We start from the raw sequence: 22,644 nt of genomic DNA on the forward strand, positions 1-22,644 counted from the left end.
GAACCCACAGGCTGTTGCCCTTCTGATTAACATTTGGGTCTCTGGAAGACAGGCTGAAAAGCTGAATGGCCTGAGGGGAAGCTTTTTATATTGATGCACGAAGATGAGTAGTAACAGCTGGAAAACCAGTACTGCTCAACTCATTCAAAACAGGAATGAAGTTAAAAATGATTACTGGAGTTGGAACATAAAGCCTGGGGAAAAAACATGTCAGGAAACCATCTAGATAAGATTCAAAAGATATTATATGCAATTTTATTTCAGACATCTTTAAAGACGGATTTTAGAGACAGAGATGTTGTTGTTGAAAATTATTTTCCACTTTATTCCTGTTTGAAAGTGTTTTGTATCTTTAACAAATGCTTTTGATCTGGAACAAACACCAGGAAGCCTCATTTTGCCAAGACTAGAGAGAAAAGCATGATTTCAGACTGAGGTAGAATAAGCAGCATCTTAGAGGAGAAAAAAATGTTGTTTGTATTTATAATTTTCTAATGGACAGTATACTAGTAAATATATGGGAAATAAATTTAATTTACTTGGACTTTCAGAAAGTTTGATTAATCTCCTCTTTAAGAGACCTGTTGAGGACAGGCAGTTAAGTATGCAAAATATGCAAAGGTAATCTCTCTCTTGGATGCAAAAAACCATCAAAAATAATTACCTGGCTTGCACTGGAAGGACTGGGTACTTGAGGATTTTTAGTAGACTTGGCTCCATGAAGCATTTTGAGTGTATTGTAGAAATTTAGGTAGCCAAAGCCAGTGACATGTAACATTTATTAATGAGCCATGAATGCTAACACAAAATTACTGATCCAAATTTTAAAAAAAGTTAGATGATTGGACAAATGAAATGTAAGAACTTTAATTCTTACTTGAAACAAATGAAACAAATTGATTTGTCTTTGGATTTTCATAAATCTAATCTCATTTTAATTGAAACGAAAACATGCAAGCAACAGTTGTCTTTAATGAAATCCAGGCATTTGTTTGCTGGACAAGTAAACCCTGAATTGATTGGTTAAAAACATAGGTATGCTTTACAAGTAGCTCTTTATTAACTATACTGAACTGGTTTTAAAGTTACTTGCATCTTATGTTACATACATTATTCTTTAAAACTCAAGGATTTTTACCTTTTTCACTACATACTAAGTCCTTGTTTATGCTGGCCAAAAATGAAGGAAGTGAGAGTGCACTTCTTATAAAGAAGTATTTGGTGATCCTGGAGAAAAGAAGGAATGTTGACCTGTTGTACACTTCAGAATAATGAATGGCTCCACCAGCAAGTTCAAGGTCATGAGAATAACTTTGGAAAATGTTGCTGAAATGATAGACAACATGAAAATATGAAACAGCAGGGTTATTGCTTGCAATCATTTAGTGTGCACACAGGGAGTCTCTTAAAAACAGAAAATTAGTTGTGAGAAAAGAGGGAAACAGAAAAGAGTGAGCTGAGTTGAATGCCCTGTTTCCCATCCTCCTGGCTGAGTGTGGTTGAAACTGGGCTGATCATGTTATGCCTTATAAATTTGTCTAGTGAAAGTAAGGAATGAGAAGATATAAGTATGACAACAACTGAATATTTACTGTAGAAATAAATTTGTAAAATAGTGTCTGATAGTGAAAGTGTGTGTGTGTGTTAGTCTTGTATGCTACTATGAAGAACAGCTTCTCTTCTTTCCATATAACATACAGAAGAAAGGATTAATGCAGAAAAGAATACAGAATAGTAATCATTGATATTAGCAAAGGTTACTGCAGCTGTGTTAGCTAGGAGGAAAGTAACCATGAAATAGTAGGTTTAACCAAGGCAGATAACTCAAAGGATGCAGGACATCTGCAGATTATTTCAAATTTTGAAGCTTAGTGATTGACCTTTATGTTTGATGTAATGAGGTAGCTTTCTCTAGTCCTAGCCAATATTGTACATTAAATCAGTGTCCCTGTGTGCTGTATTCTATTTTCCAGTTGAATTGGAACAATTTATCACTTAGCATTAAGTTGAAATTCAGCATTTAGATACATGGTTGCATATGTCAATTTGAATAGGTGCCTGGAATACTTGCTAAGAAACGATGCCAACCCTGGGATCCGAGACAAACAAGGATACAATGCAGTTCATTATTCAGCTGCCTATGGTCATCGCTTATGTCTTGAACTGGTAAGAGAACATATCCTAGATGAAAGGTGTAACAGCTGCTCTTACAGGGTGTGATGGAGGGGCCAGGGGATTCCTCCACCTTGGCTGTCAGCTGGGTCAATACTGGTTTTCAGCCTCTGTGCAGATAAATTTAAGCATTTGGTGTTCCTAAAATAGAAGGTGAGGAGCTAGGATATTGGCTTAAAAAGATGAAAAATTCTCAGAGGAAGAGATAACTGGTTGAGGATGTGGGATATTTAGTTTGTTTCTTAATTTAGACTACAGTAATAATTTTTATTTTTTTTTTTTCTGGTGGCTGAAATAAAATAAGCACAAGTTATCCCATTGAGAAATTGTAGGAAATTTCATGAATGTCATTTGAAACAAAGAAATGAAAATGTGGGGAAAACCTGTAAAGAAAGGATACCTTATAAAATAGTTCATGCAGTTACAGTAACTATGACCACATTATTATTCTTTAATGACCACATAATAGAATTTCAGATAATCAAGTCGCAGTTAGTTTTTATTGCTCCCTTTACAAAAATATGTATGTTATTTGATATGCTGTGTTATACAACTTCAGTTTTTTTATTAAAATTGCACTTTTATATAAAAACTTATTCAAACATGAATTTTGAATGTTTTTAATTACAGATTGCAAGCGAAACACCTCTAGATGTTGTAAGTGTATTATTTCTCATTTTTTAAGTACTACTGTAGAGGAAAAGGGAATATGTAGTTTTAAAAATACTGCTTATTTTTAAGACTTATTAAACCATTTCTTCAATACATGAATATATTAATTTCATCTACAATTTAGATTTAATTGGGCTTTATAATTTTAAAATGGGAAATTATCTTTAAGCTATGTGGTTTTTTACTTAAACAGTTGGATGACCATGATATAGAAGTGTGATAATGAAAATGTCATTTGGATGTATTTGGTGTTCTTCAAATACTTTGAATGTTTTAATTCTGCTAATGTACTTAATTAAATATGGTCTTGAAAAAGACCCAGAAGTAAAACTTTAGAACACATCTGAAAGTCACACATAGAAATGTATATACATAGATATTTTAATCCTATAATGCTTTTGCTTTTTGTGAGCCCATTTTTTTCTCTCTGATAAATGTTTTCCTGTTCTGAGAAATCCATCCTGCCTTCTGGCCTTTCGTGTTGTTTTATTGCTGACTTTTCACCTAATCAAAATGCTTACTTGGCTGATGTTTGGGGTTTTATTTCCTGCTGCTGCTGTCACCTGTCCTTGTGTTCCCTTTGTATTCATCTTTCATATTGCTACTTCAGAAAAAGTATTAATTTTAATTTAGTTTCTGATTGAATTATTGTATTATTATGCAAAATTAAACTACTTGGGTTGGAACATGAATATGGGGTAGGTGTTGCAGTTGATTCAATCTCTAAAAGGTTCTATAATGTTATTCCTACTTTTTCTTTTTCCATCTGTGTATATGGGAAACTGTAGCAATTATTGCTGAGTGTTTTCAAAGGTGAGGGGTTTTTGCACTCACTCTGACTTTCTCTCTCTCAGCTGATGGAAACATCAGGTACTGACATGCTGAATGACTCAGACAACAGAGCGCCTATAAGTCCACTGCATTTAGCTGTAAGTTCTCAGTTCTTTGGTGATGACAGCTCATCTGGTAGCAAACAATTTTTACACAGGTTTATTCATTATGGATTTTTTCAAAATAGTCTAATAAACAAAATGTACTAATATTCCTAGATGAGATTTTTGCATGCCACTTGAAATTTGCTTCATGGAACAGCTTTCATGTGGAATCTTCTAATTAAAATTTATGCTAATGAAACTTTTATAAGACTTGTTCTATAAGTAATTATGGCTTTTTTAATCATTACATTGTTTTACTCTCTTAATTGTTTAATATGAGAAATGTTTTTCCCCAATACTTTAAGAAAGATTTGCTCAAGGAGCAATGTAGGACAGTGATGAAATTCTGTCTATCCAAAAATATTCAAAATACAGAGTAACCAGCTCAATGTGTAGCTTTGATCTTTTCACTGAATTTAAAGCAATTGAAAAACCACACTGTACTTTGTGCAAATAGACTCTCTCATGCAATACATATATATATATCTCCAAAGTAAAAAATAATCTTTGATAGTGGTAAATGAAAGCTATTTGTACTGCATACTTATTATAGGTGCTTTTTTTTAGTAACTTATATAAAATCTAAAAGGAATTACTTAAGTTTGCTTATGTTCCTCACTTGAAATAATCTGAGGATGATGTAACTACAACATAAAGCAATGAAATTTGCAGTAGTCAAAATACTGTTATTTATGCAGATTGAAGACAGATTATTTTCTGAGAGTAGTTGCAGTTGCTGACTGAAAGGATGAAACAGAAAAAACCCACCAACCTTTTTGCTGAAATTGTGGGATTTTTTAAATTAGTCGTAACTGTCGTAACTACTTATGTGCTGCATCAGTTGCTCTACTGCATGCTAAAATAAGAATAGTCTCTTTACAGTTTCATTTATGTAGTTGTGGCAAGAAAGGGAAAAATGTCAAGGATGGGAAAATTGAAGAATTTTCTTATTGTTGTAGGCCTATCATGGCCACCATCAAGCTCTGGAAGTACTGGTACAGTCACTGCTGGACCTAGATGTGAGGAATAACAATGGAAGGACACCACTGGATCTTGCTGCCTTTAAGGGACACGTGGAATGTGTAGATGTGCTCATTAATCAGGGAGCATCAATCTTGGTAAAAGATTATGTTGTAAAGAGGACCCCAATTCATGCTGCAGGTATGTGCTAGCCACTAACCTCTAAAATTTTGGCTTTTGAAGTGGATAATCTGTTTAGAAGTCTCTGCCATTAATGTTCTAAGAAATAATGTTTAGGAACAAAGGATAACTTTTATATACTGTGTTTAGAAACATGTAGCAAAAGAGCTGCAGGGAGGAGCCAGTGTTATCCAATAAACCAGTTGAGTCCAAGGAGTGCTGTCCCACACTTCCCTCTGGAAGGGTGCATTGTCCTTGTCCATTCACCTGGCTGTGCTGACAGCTGTCAGTGACATGTCCCTGCTTCTGTCCTTATCTTTCACACAGCCTGAACTGCAGTCCCAAATTTAGATAGGCAAATTGCATTGCCTGTCTTGGCAGTGAAATGCTTCTAAAAATGACTAGAGTCTTGGAGAATTTTGGCAGTTTGAGAAGAGACACGAAAACTTGCTTTGATTTTTTTCCAAGGATTTAAATGACTCCTGAGCATTTTTAAAATAACAGCAATCCTTTGCAGTATTTTCTTGCTGACTTTCCTGGAAAACATCTCTAGGCCTGCCTTTCTCAGAGTCTAGAATCCACACTATAGTCTTATTTTTTTCCCTGCATTAAAAATAGGGTTATTAAATTTGACATTTATAGTAATGGTGTTACAGAAGTGTTGCAGTTAAAAAGAGCATTATGTACAAAACATCATTCTTTTAACCACTTAATTTGCTGTCCATGAGCACAAGCTGCATTCTTCTATTTGATTGAGCTTGTGTTAAGCATGTCAGTCAGCTACAGAAACATGAACTGTCACAGTGGTTGTGTGGACTGAATACTGCAGCTGTAGGTCAGAAATAATTTCCCTTCCATGAAGCAATCATTTATCTTTCATGAGCTGCATTTAAATGAGATTTCTCAATTTTCTGTTTGCTCTTTTTCCATTTTTTTTTAACTGCTTGGTTTATTACATCTATGCATTCCATTTCCTTCCCCTTTCTAAATGTGATTTCCATTATTATTTTATAACTATGCACACGCTACACTTGCTAACAAAGTCTGACTCTGATTTGCTAAGTATGTGTTTACTGGTGCCTTAAAGCAAGCAAAAATTATGCTAATTCCTATATTTTAATGTTCCTTCTTGTGTATGTTGTATAAGCATATATTCCAGTTACTTTTAATATGTGCAACCTCATTTATATGTAAATATTTAAAAAATCTGTTGGCAATTGATGATAGTTGGAATCAGTTCTTTCTAACACTGTACAGTTGAGAATACCTGATTTCTGAAATTATTTTCTAGTATTGATACTTTAATTTAAGTTATAACAATGGTAAAGATGTACAGTGGGTTTTCAAGCTAATGGGCTTTATTCTGAGCAGGTAGGTTGCCATTCTGTTTGAGCTCTCTACTCAAAGGCAATTAATGTAAACCCCATATTTTTATAATGTTTTACAGCTACAAATGGTCATTCAGAATGTTTGCGGCTATTGATAGGAAATGCAGAACCACAGAATGCAGTGGACATTCAAGATGGAAATGGACAGTGAGTTTAAATGATGGACATTCTGTTCTACACACATTTCGTAAAAGAAAAAACAAAATATTTTACAGTAGTTATTTTTAACTTATTTTAAAAGGAAATTATTGCATTAAACATAAACTTGGGAGTGAAAAATGTTCAGTTGGGAGGAAACTTAAAATGTGTCTTACTGCCCAGATGCTAAGAAAATGGATTCTAGTTACTTAATCAGGACTTCTGAACTGGGGCATGTTACTTTATTTTCTCAAATCTAAAAAGCAAATGAGTGGAAGGTCAGTGATGATGTAAATCTTTAACAGTGTTGATTGGAAGGATAACAGTTGTTATACTTGAGCTGAATGTTAGTCTGTTAAATTTCCAAGTGTAAATTTCCACTTTACTTCTGTCTCTGCTTAGGACTCCTCTGATGTTGTCAGTTCTCAATGGGCACACCGACTGTGTTTATTCACTCCTTAACAAAGGAGCCAATGTAGATGCCAAAGATAAGTGGGGAAGGACAGCATTACATAGAGGGGTAAGAGAATATTCCCTTTCTTTAATTTCCAGTTTCCTACATGCTAATTTCAAATAAAGACTTAATATATAGTGTTAATGAATTTCTCATTTTTCTTATCTTGCCATTTTAAGTTTTACTTGTATTTAGTTGCATTCAAAAGATGATTCTGTTTACTACCTACAAAATTCCCTCCTAATCTTGCTGTAAAGTGTTGACTGGAGAGGTCCTAGAGTACAGTTTTTTGTTGGAGGGAATGTAGTGTTAATGGGAGGAGGGAAAGCATTATGCATGCCACATGCCAAATATTTTGTTTTTATAGTGTCTGCCAAATAAGACAATTGAATGAGCTCTAGAGATTAGTAGTTCATTCAGTGCTATTCCAAGAAAATATTCTGTCCTAAGTATTATAAAACATTGCTATTTTCCCAACAGAATGGCTGTTTTCAGGAATAAAAATAACAACTTATTTTCCCATGCCTTAAAAATGCAAGAATTTGCCTGAGGTTTGCTCACTTTAGTTCTACACCTTGCCTTATACACATTGATATCTTTGAACTGGCCCTTTCCTATCTCCCTCTCACAGGCAGTTACTGGGCATGAGGAATGTGTGGAAGCATTGCTCCAACATGGTGCTAAGTCCTTGCTACGAGACTGTAGGGGACGGACCCCCATCCACTTGTCAGCTGCCTGTGGCCACATAGGTGTGCTGGGAGCTCTCCTGCAGTCAGCCTCTTCTGTGGATGCAGCACCTGCACTGGCAGACAATCACGGCTATACATCGCTGCACTGGGCCTGCTATAATGGTAGCATGTTAAAATACAGCTCTAAAGCTGTTTGTTGATGCTGGGGTAGAAGTTACTAATACTTACAAAAGCTACATGTAAAGACTGTCCTCTTTCAGTTCCTTTCAGTGAATGAGAGAAAATGACAGACGTGAGACCTTGAAGAGGAGTGTATTAACATCTAATACATAAGAGATGTTTACTTTTGTCCTTCATTTTTGTCATATACTATCTTAGTTTTATGCCTCAAGGAGTCCTTTAAGAAATTCAGCTTAATACCTTTGAATAGGAATGTGCCACACATCCCAAAAAATACATTTCATGGGAGGAATGATTTCAGATCAAATCTGTTTTTAACTTTGCTTCATATCAACTATGGTAGGCATAAGAAACTTGAGTATATGAAAGTGATTCAATAAGAATTTAGTCTTTTCTTCACTGATACTTTTCATGGATTTGAGAACGATTCCTTAAAATGCAGGAGTATCTTTCAGCTCCTTTGCTAAAGACTTTGTTCTGTGTGTTCATTTAGAACACAGTAGAGGTTGTTTTTTATTTCATCTCTGAACAACATGATAGAGAAAAATCAAGAAGAGATTAAACCTGCATTTCACCAATTAATGTTAAGTGAATAACTACTGAGCTGTTGCAGCTGGGTGATAATTTCAACTAAATGTGGAACAAAAATAAACCTCAAATGGTGGAGTTGTTTTCATGGAGACAAAGTGATGAATGTACAGAAGAGTTTGAAATGCAGAGGTGTACAGAATTAAATTACGTGTTCTGGATGTTTTTCCAGATGCCTGGAAACATGAGATACCTTATAAATCTCATAAAATTTACAGTATTACATGTCAGTTTGATTTTCAGGATTCTAAGAATGTATTGGTTCCTAAATGTAGTCCTGTTGAATATAACCAGTCTTGCTTTGAAACTTTCAAGTTTCTGCTGCTTAGTCTAATTTAGATACATATTTTTCATTGCAAGCTATAGTTAGACCTTTTCCCTTCTTTTCATACCTAACTCTTACATTTGCTTTAGGTCACGACAGTTGTGTAGAGCTGCTCCTGGAACAGGAAGTTTTTCAGAAAATGGAAGGAAATTCTTTCAGTCCCTTGCATTGTGCTGTGTAAGGAAGTGCAAAATTATTATTCATAAATTTCACTGCTGTATTTAATAAAAGATTTTTCATTCTGTAAATAACAGTCTGTTTAATTCATTATAGGATAAATGACAATGAAGGCGCTGCAGAAATGTTAATTGATACACTAGGTGTTGGTATTGTAAATTCAACAGATTCAAAAGGAAGGTAAGAGTGTAAATGCAGAAAGAATGTTTGTAATGTCATAAAGTGGCTGTGCTAAATTCTTCAGTTGTTTGGGGGTTTTGTGTTTGCTACTTAACATTAATTCCTCATTGCCCTGGATTTGTTCTTTGAAGGTTTTTGTTTTATTTTAGATTTTTAAAATCCTGTTCTGATTCAGTAAAGTTGAATTGGCTTTTTATTGTATAGGCAACTTAGAGCATGTTTTAAATTTTATTACTTTGAGGATAGAACTTTATGATGCATCTTTTATTTTTGCTGAATCAAATTGTAGCTCTATTATAAATTGCGTGGGTGGCGTTAGTTGAAACTAGAAAGGGACTTTTTAAAGGCAGCAGTCACAACTCCAGCAATACTGATTGCAAAGGATCAGTGGGAGAGGCTGCAGTCTTTTGGATTTGTAGGATCACAGCCAGGGATGCCCCTTTGAATACAGTAGAAAGCATGGCTGAACATGGCCATATTGTCTTTTGATCTGTTGTAGAACTCCTCTGCATGCAGCAGCTTTTACAGATCACGTTGAGTGTCTACAGCTTCTGCTTGGTCACAGTGCTCAAGTAAATGCTGTAGATTCTTCTGGGAAAACACCTTTAATGATGGCTGCAGAAAATGGACAGACGAATACAGTTGGTAAAGAGAAAGCTTTATATATTTCTGCTCTTAGCTTTGTTAATCTTACGGTGGGTGAAGTAGCCTTACAGTTAACATTCCTGTGAATATATTTTGTCAAAATTCTGTTTCCATTTTGCTGTTTAGATTTTAAGGAATATGCTTTTAGTTAATGCAAGTCTTTATTTCCCCAGAGGTGCTGGTTAGCAGTGCTAAGGCTGATCTGACTTTGCAAGACAGTTCTAAGAACACAGCACTCCATTTGGCTTGCAGCAAGGTGTGTGCACGGTCTGACTTACCAGTGCTGAGCTCTGTGTTATCAGGCACTGTTTGAAAGTATTGTTACTTTGAAAAAACATCAAAGCAATTTATGAAGAATATTTGTTATGTAACAGATGTTTGTTCTGTGTTAAGGGTCATGAAACTAGTGCCTTGTTAATCCTGGAGAAGATTACGGATAGAAACCTCATCAACGCCACCAATGCAGCCTTGCAAACGTACGTATTAGCAGGGAGGGCGTTTGAAAAATTCTTAGTGTGTATCTTGCTCATAAAGAGGAGTATTTTTCAGAATTCATTTTTCAAATTCATTGAATTTTAACTGTTAATAGGTACCAAGAGTTGAACTAGCTTGGAATGGAAATGGTGTTTTGCTCGTACTTAAAGCTCTAGATGGTTTTTTTTCTTGTGGGTGAACAGGCTGATAAATAAAACTTTTATTATTGAGGTTCATGTATGGAGTTACTGCAATTCACTGAGATTACCTGTGAACTGACACTTTTCTATTTTAAAAATTACCCAGAATTATACCTATGTGGTTAGCCTAAATCAGAAGGGAGCCTTAGAAATATATGGTATATCATACCAATCAGGATAATTCTAATTTTTTCCTTTTAGAGAATTCATTTGTGTTACACGATGTGTAGCTGAGTTATGCATGTGAATTATTAGACTGCTTCAGTAATGCTATCACAGTCCATTTGGGAAAAAAAAAAAAAAAAACCACCAAAAAACACCTTACATTGGAACTTGTAAGCAGCTCTTATATTATTGTGGCCTTACATCCCTTCTGGAATCTTGACATATTCAAGCTCATGCAGTGCTTCCAAGTATTCCCAGCTTGAATTAAGGAGTTAAAATAGTGAGAATTCTTCCTTTGCTTTTGCTGCTCACCTTAGTGATTAATGGTGCACCTTAGGCAGCATTAAATAACCGGAAAGTAGGAAAGGATTGATTGCCTCATTTCTGGCTTTAAGCAAGGATGTCTTGGGAGAAGGAAAAGCAAAAAGGAGATGGGAACAGATGTGGGAAAGTATGCAACCACAGGCTCATGTAATTCCACCCACATGCCTTGGCTCAAATAGTTTGATCAAAAGATGTCAGGGGATAAAATAGCTACATGTTTGCACCTCTATGGAGAGTTCATATAAATTGCAAGGTTTTAACAGTTGTTTAAAATATTACTGCTTTAGTAAATGTTTAATAGCTAAATTGACTTTCTCAACAGCTTAAACAATCTCCTTCTTTGTGGCAAGATAAGCATTAAAATTGTTGGTCTCTACATTAAAATTATTTTAATTACAGTACATTTTTCAGTATATCTGTGGAGTGTGGTTGTTCTTGAATTTTTAATACTTTAATGTAAGCACCATAGATACATCTGCTCCTGTTGTTTGTATCTTTTGCATTTCTGATATCTAAGGCATTTGTTTCCAACTCAAAATAGAGCTTATAGTTAATTCAAACAACTTCAGGAATCTTAGAATGAATGAAGAGCAATATAAAGCAGAAGGGAAGTAAGCTGATTATTCTGTTTCCTGCTGAGTGATAGTAAGGTTTTATTTAATCCAGTGGGAACCAATTTTGAAAAACTGTTGCATTTGAAAAAGATATAATTAGAATATTTGAGATAAAGCTACACTTTCCTTTATAGAGCAAGTCAACACAAAATTGATTTATGGTTAGTAGTTTGAGGTTTTGAAAAGTAATCTGCTTTTCTTGTTTCATGCATTATACTGTGAAATGTTTTTTCATCTCTAATCACAATGGAATATATTGGTTTCTAGAAGGCAGATTGATGAAGTGCTTCTGCATCTCATATGAGCATTTACATGTAGCACAAATGACTGTCACTCTGCTGTTAGAACTCCAGTGACCCATGGCAGTGATATGCAGTAACTCTCAGATGTGACAGTATCTGTTACAGCAGTTGAGTGGGGGATTTATCAACAGTAGGGTGCCAAGTGTTTCTGACTTTTTAACATGATAAAGTCTGTAAGCAGGCACATATTTACTAGCAGCTGCTTCCTCACTGCGTGCTGCCATGGAAAGAAGAACGTTCACAATTGGTATTGTAGAGTTTCAATATGAAAATAGGTTTGCTGAGTTTCCCATCTCAGTCATTACATTTACAATATTTATATAATGTGTAAATAACATAGAAGTATAAGTATTACATTTAACTAGATGCAAGCTAGCTATCTTACTTAATGACTTGTTCTAAGGTTTATATATGAGTTTGCTTGTCTTCACAGACCTCTGCATGTTGCTGCTCGAAATGGACTAACGGTTGTAGTTCAAGAGCTTTTAGGGAAGGGAGCAAGTGTACTTGCTGTAGATGAAAATGGTAAGAAAAATCTAACTTTGTTTCCCTGTAAGGAACTGTGGTTCTAAACTCCCTGAAAAGCAGTAACTCTGGAAACTTCAGATGAGCCTTGCAGTAGGTTGCCCTCACAGAAAAAAATGCGTTGGTGGTGGACCATTTTTACAAAGCAGCAGAAGTGTAGGGAGAGTGAAAACTTTCAGAATTATGCAGGCCATGGCACAGAAATGTTTGGTTTGCATTTGTAGTTTTATGATGCACTATAAAGTAGTTTTATGATGCACCTATAAATGCACTAGCTTTGGCATACCAAAAATGGTCAGAAAAACATAATACTCCAAGTAAAATACGACTTTCAGCTGTTAAGAAGCTGGATTGAATTGCTATTTGTTTTGTCACAGTAGGTATATCAGTGTTAGCTTTTAAAAGCTAGTATGATTTACAACTCAGTTACTGTTCTCAAGCTTCTGGCTCTTCAGAGTTTTTTGGCACATAGAAGTAAGAAGTAACTGCTTTATCACAAGAATAAATCCTTCATCTTGTAAGAACAGAAGAAAGTTAGATCTACTGACTAATTCACATATTTTTATGTAAGATATCTGTGACCTTTGAAGCTGTGCTTTTAAATGTGTAAGGCTCTGTCTCTTATGCCATGAAAGCAGTAGCTGGGATTTGGGGAGGGGTGAGGCAATGGATTGTTTGCTTTTTGGCTTTGTTTGGATTTGTTTGTTGGTTTTTTTTACAAAAGCTATGTGCCTCATTAATAGTTCTAATTATATTTCCAGTTCAGAAAGTTTCTCCTCTTTTAATGCTCCCTGTGACTTTCTCTGTGTGTTTCTCAAATTGCACTCCTTAAAGTGACATGGGTGACTTAAAGATCATTCCTTGCCTAAAATAGGTCACAAGAGTAAGCACTAAAAGAAACTCCCTCAAATGAAAAGATTGAAAAAGATATCTATTTTATTTTTGTTTCTCATCACATGTATGCTGACTGGGAACACTTGCATTTTTGTGGGCTTCTCATATACAGCCAGCCAGTACCTTGTTAGGATAGATCTTTGACATGACAGAGGAAAAACATTTGTGTCAAAGTGCCCTGGCAGCCTGGGGATCTAAAAATCTTCTTTCTAATTCTGCTCACGTTTTAAATTTTAAAGTAAGTCTGAGCATTATCTAATATTTTTCCTCCCTGTAGTTCTTTCTAATAGCAATTGCTATGTTTATAAAATTTTAAGTAGCCTTGAGTGTATATCAAGCAGCCTTGATGAATTCTTTTTTGACTGAAGAAATAGGCAGTGGAATATTTTGGATCACAACACTGATGTTCTGGCATAGTTCAGATGAGTTAGTTCAGTGATCTGCCAAACAAGATTGACATTTTATACAGAATTAGATGATATGGGAGTTTAGTTTTAGTTTTGAAAGTTTTAGTGTTTTACATGGAAGCCTGTCTTGATATATGGAACATGTAACCAGCAGAGCCTCAGCTGTTACGGAGTGATGATCCACTTTTTGTCTTTGAATTTGTCCCTTTCTGTAAAAACTACATTGACTTTTTGCAAGCAGTCTCTATTTGTATCTATAGCTGTATAAATAAGAGATTAAATGCAGCTAAACCAGCAAATTAACTGTCCAATATACTTCCCTAAAGCAGTGTGTCGAGGGTTCATTCTCAGCTCTGTATCAGTTCTCACTCAAATTTCTTTTTTTTCCCCATTTCTTCACCAGTCATGATGAAACTGCCATCACCTTTATCTACAAAAATTCTTTTGACTTGGACATTATTAATGCAATTTTGCCTGTCTTAAAAGAAATTGTTGGGTTTTTCTTTCATTTGACACCATATAAGGTTTTATTTTGTCACTCAACCAACTTTTCAGGGGTTTTTTTGTTTTGTAGTGGTTTTTTTTGCTGACTATTTAACTTGTGCTTTAGTTTATATTGGAGATGTCTTATTTTCTGGAAGGAATTTTTCTGTAAGTGCTTATAAGATGACTTCTGCCTCAGACTGTCATCTCTTTCCCAGTGTTAATAACTCGTTCAGTTGATCTTGAGAACTCTCATTGCACTGACCACATTAACAACCCTCTGATTTTCACCTTTCTAGCAACTTTCAAACCCCAGGGGAGGGAGCAGCTCTGTATTTGGGCAGGGGGAGCCCCAGCCTTAAGTCAATGTCCATCATGCAGACTTCATTTTTTGATATGCAAGGATGCTGCCCCAACTCACTCTACTTCTATTTCCCCATCTACAAATGAAGATAGTAAATATTTTGTTGTTGTTGTTCTATGAAGCCTTATGCAAGTGCAGATTATGGGGCCATTACAGGAGAGCTGAGTTAAGCGTATTTCAGTGAGTCAGTTCATTTGCCAACATCATCTTCAAGGAAATATAAAGTATTTATATCTGCTGTTTCCCTGACTTACAAGTTATCACTCTGCAGTTAAGTGACATAAAATTAGAGTTTGTTCTTATAAATTTGAATTCAATATAGTGGAGTTAATGTAAGTTAATATAATGGAGGACACAGATGTCAGTCTTCTGTGGTGTAAGCAGTTACTTCATCTTGCTATGTCTAAGGCAAGAATAAAACTGGGGTATTTCATTCCTGCTTATGAAAGCCAGGAGCTCGAGACCTACAATTGTATATTAATTATAAACACAGTATTTAGAGAACAGAGAACTTATAACAGAAGCAAGTATTTAATTTAATCCTTAGATAGACCTTCTATGATGAACTGGGATTCTCTGCTTCAGAAGGAACATGAGTATTTAAAGAAGTCTTTAAAAGGGGGGAAGGGGGCAAACAAACAAATAAACAAAACTCTTAAAAATAGAAGGTGGCTGCTTGTTTGTTTTTGGTTTTTTTTAACTTGTTATCAAGTCACATTGGTGAAAAGAATGGTGAGGAATATGACCAACCTGAATAAACTTATTTTGTGTGTCATGTTACCTTCATACAACCTCCAGCAACTGTAGATATTAAGTGGTGTGCATCTGAGTATCAGTTCTGAGCCTTCTATTCTGCCTTACTTGCCTGAAATGCAGACATGATCCAGGTGTGGCGAGCTCTGGCCCTTGCTTCTGAATCCTCTCAAAATGTATCTCTTCTGCAGACTGTCACTGTTAACTCTGAGCTGTTTAAGTGCTGTGGTACCTTACTAACAATGAAAACATCCGCTGCTGTGCTGCACTTCTGTCCGGCCCTATCGCATGGTCAGCTGGTGCGTTCTGTGCTTGACTTATCTGTGTTTCCTTGGATTGTGTGCTCCTTTGGGCAGGGACTCTTGTCTTGCTCTGTTCAAAGCATCAAAGCATCAAGCACAAGGTCTGTCCTGAGCAAATAATAAATAGTTCAACTGCAAGACTGTCTCCTGCTTGCTGTTTCCTTAATTTCTAGCTACAGTTATTTTCCATAATGTGCTTACTGGTTTAATACTTATGTGCAATTGTACAATACAGTAACTGCTCCTGAGCTCTATCCTAAAACTTACTTCTAAAGTAAAGATGATTCCTTTGAAGTAGTTGAAACACTTGCTGGTAGAATGAGCATTGCCTTATTTTCCCTGCCTTCCTAAAGTCTGGATAGAGGTCTGTCATGCACTTTGCATTAAAGCCATCTATTATTTAAAATTACTTGTTTGCTTTTTACTTGGATGTTGTACACCTTAAAGTTGTGGGTAGTGTTGGGGTAGTGCAGGACTTCAGACTCCCAAATGTACCTGAATATGAGTCTTTCTTTTGAGCTCATTGTGGGCATTTCTGTCCCACACACTGAGAGATGCTGCAGGGTGACCTGGGCACATGCTGCCGGGTGGAACCAGGGAGGGGAACTTGTCCTGCTCCTGGCAGCAGAATTAGCTGTGGTCTGTGGCTGTACTTAGGAGACTGCCCTGCTTTTAGAGCTGCCAGTGGCACCATCAAGTGCAGTCCCTTGGTGCTGTAGATGCACCGAGACCTGTGCCAGAACTCACCCTCTAAGTGGCTAAGCCTGAGACAGGAGCAATGCACGGATCTCTGCTGAGGAGAATTTGAAGCATTTTTCTTGACATTGAATGAATAGAGGCAAGTACACAGAGAAGGGGAAGCCGCAGAAGGAACAATGGTGGAGGATTATTAGAGCCACAGAAACCCAGAAGAGATGTCACAGCTACTTGACCTGACTGCAAATCATTCCATAGCCTAAGACCTCCTGCATTTGGGCATTGTCACAGCACCAATGCCTGGCAGAAGTTTGGTTGAGCCAGTTGGGCAACCAAGAGGTCTCCCTGCAAGTTCTAGCCTGCTAACCCAGCTGGCATTTCCTCAAACTTCTCTGGATTTTTTAATTGATACCATGCAAATAAAAATTAGACATTGGCTTTATATTATTGAATATTGTAATAAAGTATAGGTTAATTATAATCTGCCTTTTCAGTTGACTGGCCTTGATCCTTTAGCCAGCTTGTTACTGAGATGGCACAATGTCATTAAAGTAAGTCTGTGATGGAGATTCTGGATGAAGAAACATTTGAGCTGTAGTTTGTGCAGTAGCTCTTTAGTGAATGCTATCACCTCTCCCTGTTGGCTGCTTTTAGTTGTCTCTCCTCAGCCAGGTGACTTCCTCACTATTTTCAGATCGAGGCTTTTCTCACTGGCCTAGAGTGTTTGGCTGTGCTTAACAAAGCAATTCTATCTTTTTGGCAAACCCCATTAATTTCAAGATTGTTTTTGTAACCAGAAGTTTAAAAATACTAATTGATAATGCGTTAATTTAATTTTTTTTTTTGTTTTGTTTTTTAAACAGTGTGGAACTAAGCAATGTAAAATATTTTTGCAGCTGACAGATTGTATGAACTTGGAGAAATGTGTCCATTGTCTCTATTTTAAAGGAAGGTTTTGTTTTCTGTTTGTAGGTTACACGCCGGCGCTGGCCTGCGCGCCCAACAAGGACGTGGCCGATTGCCTGGCTCTCATCCTGGCCACCATGATGCCTGTGTCATCGAGCAGCACAGTGCCCTCCCTCACCTTCAATGCCATTAATCATTACACCAACACCTCAAAAACTGTCACCTTCGACTCCTTGCCAATCATGAGGAGTGACCACAGCTCCTACTGTACTTTCAACAACATTGGCAGGGAAGGTGGCTACCCCTACACAGAAGAAGACGAGCTCAATGACTCAGATTCTGAGACCTATTAGAAGATACTTTTTGTAGGTCTGAGTGAACCCTCACGCTGGAAGGTCAGACTCATGCTATCAGAAAGCTGTTGCTGTTTGAATACAGAAGGAGGACACACCTTTGAGAAGATGTTTTTTATTGTGGTTGCATATAAAAAAAAAATCTGTGAGACTCTAGGAAGATTTTTAAGAGCATATTTTACAGAAGAAGCATAAATTCTTGAATAAGTACTTGGAATCCATGGCAAAAAAAAAAAAAAAAAAAAAAAATAAAGAATGTCAAAACTGTTTTATTTAACTGTATTCCATCATTCTGTTTTTGGTGCCAGGAGTAATTCCTGCAGACTGGGCACCCAACTTGGTGTAAATGAACAACACTATTGTACAAGACAAAGGATGCTAGATTCAAATGCTCTCAATAAACCTAAAACCATTTTGAAGGCAATAAATGAGTTTGGTACAGTAGGCATTGTTTGTGCTGCAAATTGCCAAAGGACCAAATAACTTAAAGATTTTTTTAATTACGTTTTTGTGAAAACTGGAATAGGTTATTTGAGAAGTTATTTCAACCAAACCTTAATTACTTCTGGAAAAGAAGCTTAAATTTGGGTTTAGATGTTGAATTTTATTTTTTTTTAATCATCTGAAAGCCTTCCGACACTATTAAATGTACCATGACAGAAAGCAGATGTGCTTTTAAGTTTTATTTTCTTTTTCTTTTAGGTGAAATGAAAATTATCTGTCATACTTTTATAATGCTAAAATTAAACCAGCTAACAAGGTGAAGTCAGGGTGAAAAATGTACAGTGTAATAAGGGAAGGAAGGGGTGGGAGATGTGGGAGGGAAGAAGTAATTGTTGCACAGTTACAGATTTTTTTTTTTAACTTTTGGGTTTTGGATGGAATTTTTCTTAATTTAAAAGTACATAAGTAACTTGGAAGCTATGAAACTGCATAAAAAATTGAATTGATATGTCTTGATAACTCTGTTGTGACTAAGAGTTCAGTAATTTATCTGCTTCCTTACATCATAAATTTGTATGTAAGATTAAAATTGTATATCCCTGTCACTTTTTTTTTTTTTTCTAATCCCAGATTTACAGAGGGGGGAGGGAGGAGGGGAGGTGAATTTAAAAGTATAATTCCCTATTAGAGAAGAAAGTACAGTGTCTGGTCTGTGGGAAGAGCTGTGTATCTTTGTTGTGCTCCATTTAGAAAATAAACAGCAGAAACAGGTCCCTGTAACGTAGTTCAGACTTGCCCAATTTTTTTTTTTTTTTAATTTATAACAGACTACTGTGTTTTTTTTAATTGCCTGATGAATGAAAAACTGACATAAGTAAGCTGAAGTTTTGTCTGTTAAATATGAATTTACTTTATTTGGCTCTGCTTTAACTATAACTGTTAATTTTCAAGTGAATTTGTTTATGTACATGCAAGGAATCCTCACGTGTCCTGGCAAAGTACAAATAAATTACTACAAACTGATTCCAATTTCATTTTTATCCTTTTTTTGTATTGTGAAACTGGAAATCTTTGATACTGTAAATTAACAGCTGCTTTTCTGAACATAGTGTGGAAACATGGGACAATATTTTGATCTATTTGATAATTTTGTGGGGTTTTTGAAGAATTAATGAGCATGTACATAGAAATAGTGACTGCTTGAATACTGTATTTACCTGCACTCTTTCAGTACTTCAAGATTCCTGTATATTTTACAGAGTATAATAAAACCCAAATGTGAGTTCTACTAATGAATAATTTATTTGTATGTACTAAGAATTAATGACAAAGTCTCTTGTCAAACTGTTGGAGTTTATAAAATCTTCACGATGGCTTTGCCAGCATTTTAGGTCTAAAATGAAGGTGAGCTACTTAAAGTAATTTTTAATATTACATTATTTCATCATTCCTTTAGGCTTGCTTACCAACACTGCTTTCTGTGTTTGTGCCTGTGTTCATTGTTTATCTCTGAGCAGAGTCGGAGGACTTCCGGGAGGTCGTGATTCCTGTGCTCTCTTCCCTCTGAATCTCTCACGTGTGTGGCTCTGTGCAGTGATGTTTCTGCCACAGGCAATACTCACAAGATCCACATTGGCCTGTCTTGGCATTCACTGCAACCATTTAAATTTGAAGGCTGAAGCAACGTGGACCCATTTTCTCCTCAAATGCTTGTGGAAAACCTGATGGGAACGCCAAGTGCTGCGTCTGTTATTTAAAAGGTAACAGCTGCATGTTTCTGTTCATGAAACTGTTTGATGTTAATTCAAAAGCACTGTGAAAGGATGTTATTAATAGGCCTTTATTATCTATGCTGACCTCTGTCTGACTTGGAGATGACCTGTTACCTCTGCAGGGTGTCTGTAGCCATAGGGCACAAACTATAGCAGGGGACACTCCTGTCCTGCTGGGAAAAATTGCAGTGCAGTAGAGGCTGAGCTGTTCATGACCACTGTGTGCCTGGGTGACAGAGGAGGGAAAGCTCAGATGGCCTTGGTTTGTTTAAAAGTCAAAGATTTGGATATGGAATACAGGGACATGCAGACAACAGTGCTGTTGAATGTGTTTGTTTCTTTATGTCAATCAGAAATTGTGCTTTTCATTTCATCGCTACTCACCTCTTGAGGAGAAGTTTCTCACTGCATTATTTTAATTTAGGTTTTGTGAACTTTTTTGAGCTAAATATTTGTCTTTTCTAATAATGAATTCTTAAATCCACTCAGGAATTCATAGTTACATGATTTGTGTATCTCATCTATCTCATCACTGCAGTTTATTCAGTGAGCCTGTACCTTGCAATCTGCATGGATCTGTTAAAAATAAAACTAATCCAAAACCCTATTACTACCTGGAGGTATGGGTAGGACAGTAATTGTGTCTTGTAAGTGATAATTAAGATTATTATTTTAATATGGTCTAATTCCAAAAATGGAACGTGATTTGTTTGAAGACCATGCTACTGTGCTCAGAAACCACTTCCTTAATGAGAGGTCAAGGAACAACAGGTCCCTTGTTTCTGAAAAGCAAATAATGATGTTGGTGTCTGGTGGGGTTTAAAGAAAAATGTTCATACCTCAGCTGGAGGTCTATTCACTTCCAGAAAATTATGTTGGAACCTCCATTTTTCTAAAAGAAATCCTCCTGATTTTCTACAGATGAATATTGCACAGCTATTCTTACAGCCTTTATCCAAACAATCTCTTGGATTTTCACCAAGAGAGAGCAGTGAGCCTTGGCTGGACTACTGAAGCAATGTATTAGAATAAAAGAGGCCCTTTTTTGTCCTGAGGAAGAAAAAAAACCAAATGGACTTAAGGAATGAGGACAGCTGGCTCTGCTCGTCTTTCTCTGTACTCTGACTTCTGGGATGTTTTATGGGTTTTCCGTTCTCAGGATAAATGTTCTGCAGAAGATGCCAAGTCAGTATTAACCTCATAGGTTGAACTGTTACTTTTAGAGTGTCATGTTGCAGGATAAATGCTGGATGCTGATAAGATGATGAATCAGTCTGTCTCTCCCCAAGAGTGACCCTACTGCAGCTGAGGAGATTTTTCGTGTAATTCCATATAAAATCTTGACTTCTGTGTCCTGCTTTGTATTTTCTCCTGTAAGTTTTTATTGTCTTCCTATGCTTAGAAGTCTCCAATAAATTATATGTGGAACAGTCAGAACTTTTATTCTAGGCCCTTTTTAAACTTTGATTGATTGCAATTGTTTGGGGGTTTTTTCTGGTAATTTGTTTAAAATTCTGACTTGTCTGTATTCTGGTTTTGGCTGCCAGGCTAAAGAATTAGCAAATGTTTGGTTGAAAAAGAAGTTCATTTGCAAAAATTATTACTTCAAAGTTTTGCTCCTTTTAACATGTACGCAGATGATCCCAAAGCTGTTACCTAAACTGTAGAAAAGATGACTAAAAAAGAGCATGAGATAATGTTTACAGATTCTCCAACCCAATTAATTCTGGTTTAGAGAAGAATTGGCCTTCCTATCTTGCCCAGACTGTACCCATTTAAAGACAACAACTACTGTAGTAACCCAGAATAACATGCTCTATTTATATCTGCTGTGAAAAAAACCGAGAGAATGTTCATTAAATGCAGTTGGTTGGGGATAACACAAGTGTTTGGGTAACTCATATTCTCTTTTGTAAATAAAAAAAGAAGTGTGGTGACCTTTATGTTGTTGATCCTTTGATACTGGGTGAGAGGATCAGCATGTACAAAGATGGGAAGTGTCAGTGAATACTGCCCAAAGAACTGGTTAGCATTACTTGGGAAAAGTTTGTTACAATCAGTGAACATTTTTAACAGTCCTAGATGTCTGCAGGACATCCTAAAAAACTGAAACCTAAATAAAAAGGGTAAATGAATATGGAAACAGCAGTTCTGCAGAACTGGAGTCGTGCTCTTTGGCTCTGTGTACCACAGGGCAGGCCAGGGAGCTCCATGGGCTTCCCTGGCTACAGCTGCAGGAGCAGCAGGAGGATCTTCCTCATCTCCCACAGCTTTGCACTGGGCTTCTGCTGATGGTATGTATTCACAGAAGAAATGCCATCACACTTTTGGTTAAAAAGCATTGATTCCTGCTGACAGTAATTTCTGATAATCCAGTCCTGTTGGAATCAGACTAACTAGACTTTGGAGAGAAGGGCCTTTTTGATCTCTTAATAATAAGTAGTTTAAAATTCTGACACAACTTCCATAGGTCTGAATTCAAACTTGGTGAAATTGATATTAATATCACGAAAAAGTAAGTATTTAAATTCTTAAAGCCTCAAGCCAATTCATACAAATCCTTAAATCCAAGATCAATAGTTATTGCCTCTTGCAGTATTCTCAGTGATTTGTGATGATTTCCTTATAATCCTCTTTAATATGCTGCAGAAGCTGGCAGGACAATTGGAGTAGAATTCTGATTGGGTTGGAAAACACTTTTTGTATATAAATGTGTAGCTGTGACTCTGAATTGGACAAGATAAGAATTTACAAACCATGAAGCTCCAAACTTTACAGTCCTGAGGTGGTAAATGCTCCTGGGAATGTGGTGTGAGCCTTGGGGTGATCATGTGCAGGGCCAGGAGTTGGGCTTCAATGATCTTTGTGGGTTCTTTCCAGACACATTCTATGAAATGAGAAGAGACACAGCACAGGCCTCTTTGTTAGCTGATAGCATTGGGTTTTTGTTTTTTTTCTGGAGTCCTTCTCTCACTTCTTTCAC

General features: G+C 36.3%; 2 protein-coding genes across 3 annotated transcripts in view; one reads left to right on the top strand and one right to left on the bottom strand.

The window, feature by feature from the left end:
- Positions 1-18,912, top strand: part of ANKRD28 (ankyrin repeat domain 28) — a 117,052-nt gene extending 98,140 nt beyond the window's left edge. For both annotated transcript variants that reach the window (XM_056483394.1, XM_056483393.1), the window contains exons 15-28: positions 2,055-2,166; positions 2,803-2,829; positions 3,699-3,773; positions 4,739-4,940; positions 6,367-6,454; positions 6,848-6,965; positions 7,531-7,750; positions 8,771-8,858; positions 8,955-9,038; positions 9,538-9,683; positions 9,857-9,939; positions 10,077-10,159; positions 12,196-12,287; positions 17,159-18,912. In XM_056483394.1, coding sequence (XP_056339369.1) covers positions 2,055-2,166; positions 2,803-2,829; positions 3,699-3,773; positions 4,739-4,940; positions 6,367-6,454; positions 6,848-6,965; positions 7,531-7,750; positions 8,771-8,858; positions 8,955-9,038; positions 9,538-9,683; positions 9,857-9,939; positions 10,077-10,159; positions 12,196-12,287; positions 17,159-17,445 — 1,705 coding nt within the window. In that variant the 3' untranslated portion in view covers positions 17,446-18,912. The remainder of the gene's footprint in view (positions 1-2,054; positions 2,167-2,802; positions 2,830-3,698; positions 3,774-4,738; positions 4,941-6,366; positions 6,455-6,847; positions 6,966-7,530; positions 7,751-8,770; positions 8,859-8,954; positions 9,039-9,537; positions 9,684-9,856; positions 9,940-10,076; positions 10,160-12,195; positions 12,288-17,158) is intronic.
- Positions 1-22,644, bottom strand: part of BTD (biotinidase) — a 112,771-nt gene that overhangs the window by 76,253 nt on the left and 13,874 nt on the right. The gene's annotated exons all lie outside the window — the stretch shown is intronic.

This window comes from Oenanthe melanoleuca, chromosome 2 (assembly GCF_029582105.1).
Source record: "Oenanthe melanoleuca isolate GR-GAL-2019-014 chromosome 2, OMel1.0, whole genome shotgun sequence".
NCBI lineage: Eukaryota > Metazoa > Chordata > Aves > Passeriformes > Muscicapidae > Oenanthe > Oenanthe melanoleuca.